This window comes from Anopheles aquasalis, chromosome 3 (genome assembly GCF_943734665.1).
Source record: "Anopheles aquasalis chromosome 3, idAnoAquaMG_Q_19, whole genome shotgun sequence".
Classification (NCBI taxonomy): Eukaryota; Metazoa; Arthropoda; class Insecta; order Diptera; family Culicidae; genus Anopheles; species Anopheles aquasalis.
In genome coordinates this window covers 42,471,564-42,474,063 of record NC_064878.1, presented here as the reverse complement: position 1 = coordinate 42,474,063, position 2,500 = coordinate 42,471,564, and the positions used below count along the sequence as shown (strand labels likewise).

General features: G+C 51.4%; 3 protein-coding genes across 3 annotated transcripts in view; 2 read left to right on the top strand and 1 right to left on the bottom strand.

Moving 5' to 3' along the window:
* LOC126575291 (uncharacterized) overlaps positions 1–1,259 on the top strand; it is a 1,457-nt gene extending 198 nt beyond the window's left edge. Inside the window, exons 2-3 of the mRNA XM_050235921.1 lie at positions 1–41; positions 104–1,259. The exon at positions 1–41 is cut by the window's left edge and continues 54 nt beyond it. Coding sequence (XP_050091878.1) covers positions 1–41; positions 104–1,091 — 1,029 coding nt within the window. The 3' untranslated portion in view covers positions 1,092–1,259. The remainder of the gene's footprint in view (positions 42–103) is intronic.
* A 77-nt stretch (positions 1,260–1,336) lies between these two features.
* On the top strand, positions 1,337–2,443 carry LOC126576175 (general transcription factor IIF subunit 2). The gene has a single exon (XM_050237340.1). The coding sequence runs from the start codon at positions 1,541–1,543 to the stop codon at positions 2,354–2,356; it is 816 nt and encodes a 271-aa protein (XP_050093297.1). The 5' UTR covers positions 1,337–1,540; the 3' UTR covers positions 2,357–2,443.
* LOC126576174 (ubiquitin thioesterase OTU1) overlaps positions 2,416–2,500 on the bottom strand; it is a 1,690-nt gene continuing 1,605 nt past the window's right edge. Inside the window, exon 3 of the mRNA XM_050237339.1 lies at positions 2,416–2,500. This exon is cut by the window's right edge and continues 529 nt beyond it. The gene's annotated coding sequence lies outside the window, so the exon portion shown is untranslated.

Here is a 2,500-nt window from a genome sequence, read left to right as displayed (position 1 = left end):
TCTATCGACGACGGAGCCGCTACCGAAGCAATACTTTCTGCGTAAGTAATCTTCTCCGCCAGGACGAGTGATGTGCGATAACAACGTCCTTTTATGCCTCTAGCTCCCAAGATAAGCATTCGTTCAATGCCAACAGTGCAGAAACGAGTGTGAACAAATCTCGCCAAGCGCTCACCGATGAAGAAGAAACATCAGACAACGATGAGGAATTCACAGAGGATAGCGAGAATGGGCCGGATTTGGTGCCTCGCACCCGACAGTCTACGCCAGTCATTACAAGACGGCACCGAACACCTTCCTTGAATGGTGTTGATAGTATCCCCTTCATCGCAGAACGCATCCCATCACCTCCAAAACCATCTCCGAAACCACGCGTTAACGATGTGGAGACCGGAAACACGTTCATGTCTCTCGTCATAGTGGTGGCTGTGTTGCTCATTATCGTTGCAGGACTATTCTCCGGAGGAGTCGCTAAGAAGAAAGCAGCAAAGACCGGGCCACCATGCATCCACTTTGATATTCTCGAGTCTAGTTACCACTCGATCGACAGCACGCTGTGGGATTCGCTGGATTGTAGTGTCCGGCAGGCAACGCACACCACAGCACGACCGAAACCAGGAACCTTTCTGTTTATGCACAACGGTGCACCATCCGTCGTGAGCCGGTTCCTGGAGAACGTAACGAAAATTACGAGCGATTGCTTTGGTGGCACGGCACCGATCGTGCTTGGGAGCGAGCGCTTCAAGCAGCCGGATATCGCGGGGGATTTCGGAGTGTTTGTGGCCGAGTACGCACAGGCACTGCGGGAGCGCAGCGTGATGGTGGTACGAAACTTGGAGGATATCCCACCGAAGGCGGCCCAGGCGTTCCACAGTATCTGTGATCCCGAGGAACCGCTCGTTAGCCGGGCGTTGATCTATCTCACGATGGACATCTCGGCGGCACCGAAAGCGCTGGTGGAATCGGCGGGCAGTAGCGAGACGGCCAAAGCGGAGAAGTTGCTGAAGCAGATGTGGCAAGATTCGCTGCGACCGGAGATACTCGATCCGTTGATAACGCGCCTCACGGAAAACGTGTATCGCATCGTGTGATTTAAAGATTGTGTGATTTATGAACGTTGTCCTTTTAAGCAGTATATTATCGGTTATTGGATCCTCAAGCAGCGGAATGAAGACATGAATTACAGTTACAAATTAACAGTTATTCTGTAAATATTTGAGAAATCCTTTTGCGCGGAATAAATCAACAGAAAAAATCAATTTCCAATGTCCAAGCGTTTCTCGTTCTCCAAGCGTTCACCCGCTGAGTTTCCACTTTGACAGTTGGAATAAAAACAAACGCGGCTTCAAAGGCGCGCTGCAAAAACTGGAAAATCCTAAAATTTCCACTTCAATTAACCTGTTTCAGGCGCAATAACAGCAAATTCCAACCCAACCCAACAAGCCAACTCGTTCGCGCGGAAAAAGGCACACGACTCGCAGCGAAACTCGAGAAAAAATCCGATATCCCGTGGGCCCCTCTTTTTGCAGCACACGGAACCATGTCGGGCCCTAGTGAAGCGATCCGTGTGGACAAGGAGCTGGACCTGTCGAATGCGGGCCGCGGAGTGTGGCTCGTGAAGGTGCCGAAATACATGGCCAACAAGTGGGAAAAGGCACCGGGAAACATCGAGGTCGGGAAGCTGAAGATCTTCAAACAATCCGGCCAGAAAACGCAAGTCTCGCTCACACTGTCCGATGCCGTGATAAACATCGATCCGGCCGAGGAAATCCCACGCGATCACCGGCTGGACGTTTCGGTCGTAACGAAGCAAACGCTGGGAGTGTTTTCACATGCCGTCACCACCACCCGGGATGATCCGGTTCCGGAATGCGAGAAGCAGTACATGGAGGGGCGGATCGTGCAGAAACTGGAGTGTCGCCCTTACGCAGACAATTGCTACATGAAGATGAAGCTCGAATCGATCCGGAAAGCGTCACAACCGGCCCGGCAGATCAAATCGCTGGAAAAGATCGTGCACAACTACAAACCCGTCTCCGATCACAAGCACAACATCGAGGATCGGGAGCGGAAGAAGGCGGAGGGCAAGAAGAGCCGCGAGGACAAGAACGCGGTGTTGGACATGCTGTTCAACGCGTTCGAGAAGCACCAGTACTACAACATCAAGGATCTGGTGAAGCTGACGCGCCAACCGATCAGCTATCTGAAGGAAATCCTGAAGGAGGTGTGTGACTACAACATGAAGAACCCGCACAAAAACATGTGGGAGCTGAAGAAGGAGTACCGGCACTACAAGGAGGACGACAAGAAGGATGCGGATGCGGCCAAAGCCAACTCGGACAGTGATAGCGATTGATTGGGAGACGGTGGTTAGGATAATTGCGCTGTGGAGAAGACACGTACGCACGGGCGACACACGATGAGTAATAAATTTATTCGCAAATTTCATTTTTTTAAATTAAAAACCGAAGCAAAGCCATTTGTAGTAGTGCTGCTGAGA

Excerpts from the sequence above, each read along its gene's own strand:
- LOC126576175 (XM_050237340.1), top strand. The coding sequence starts at position 1,541 with ATGTCGGGCCCTAGTGAAGCGATCCGTGTGGACAAGGAGCTGGACCTG.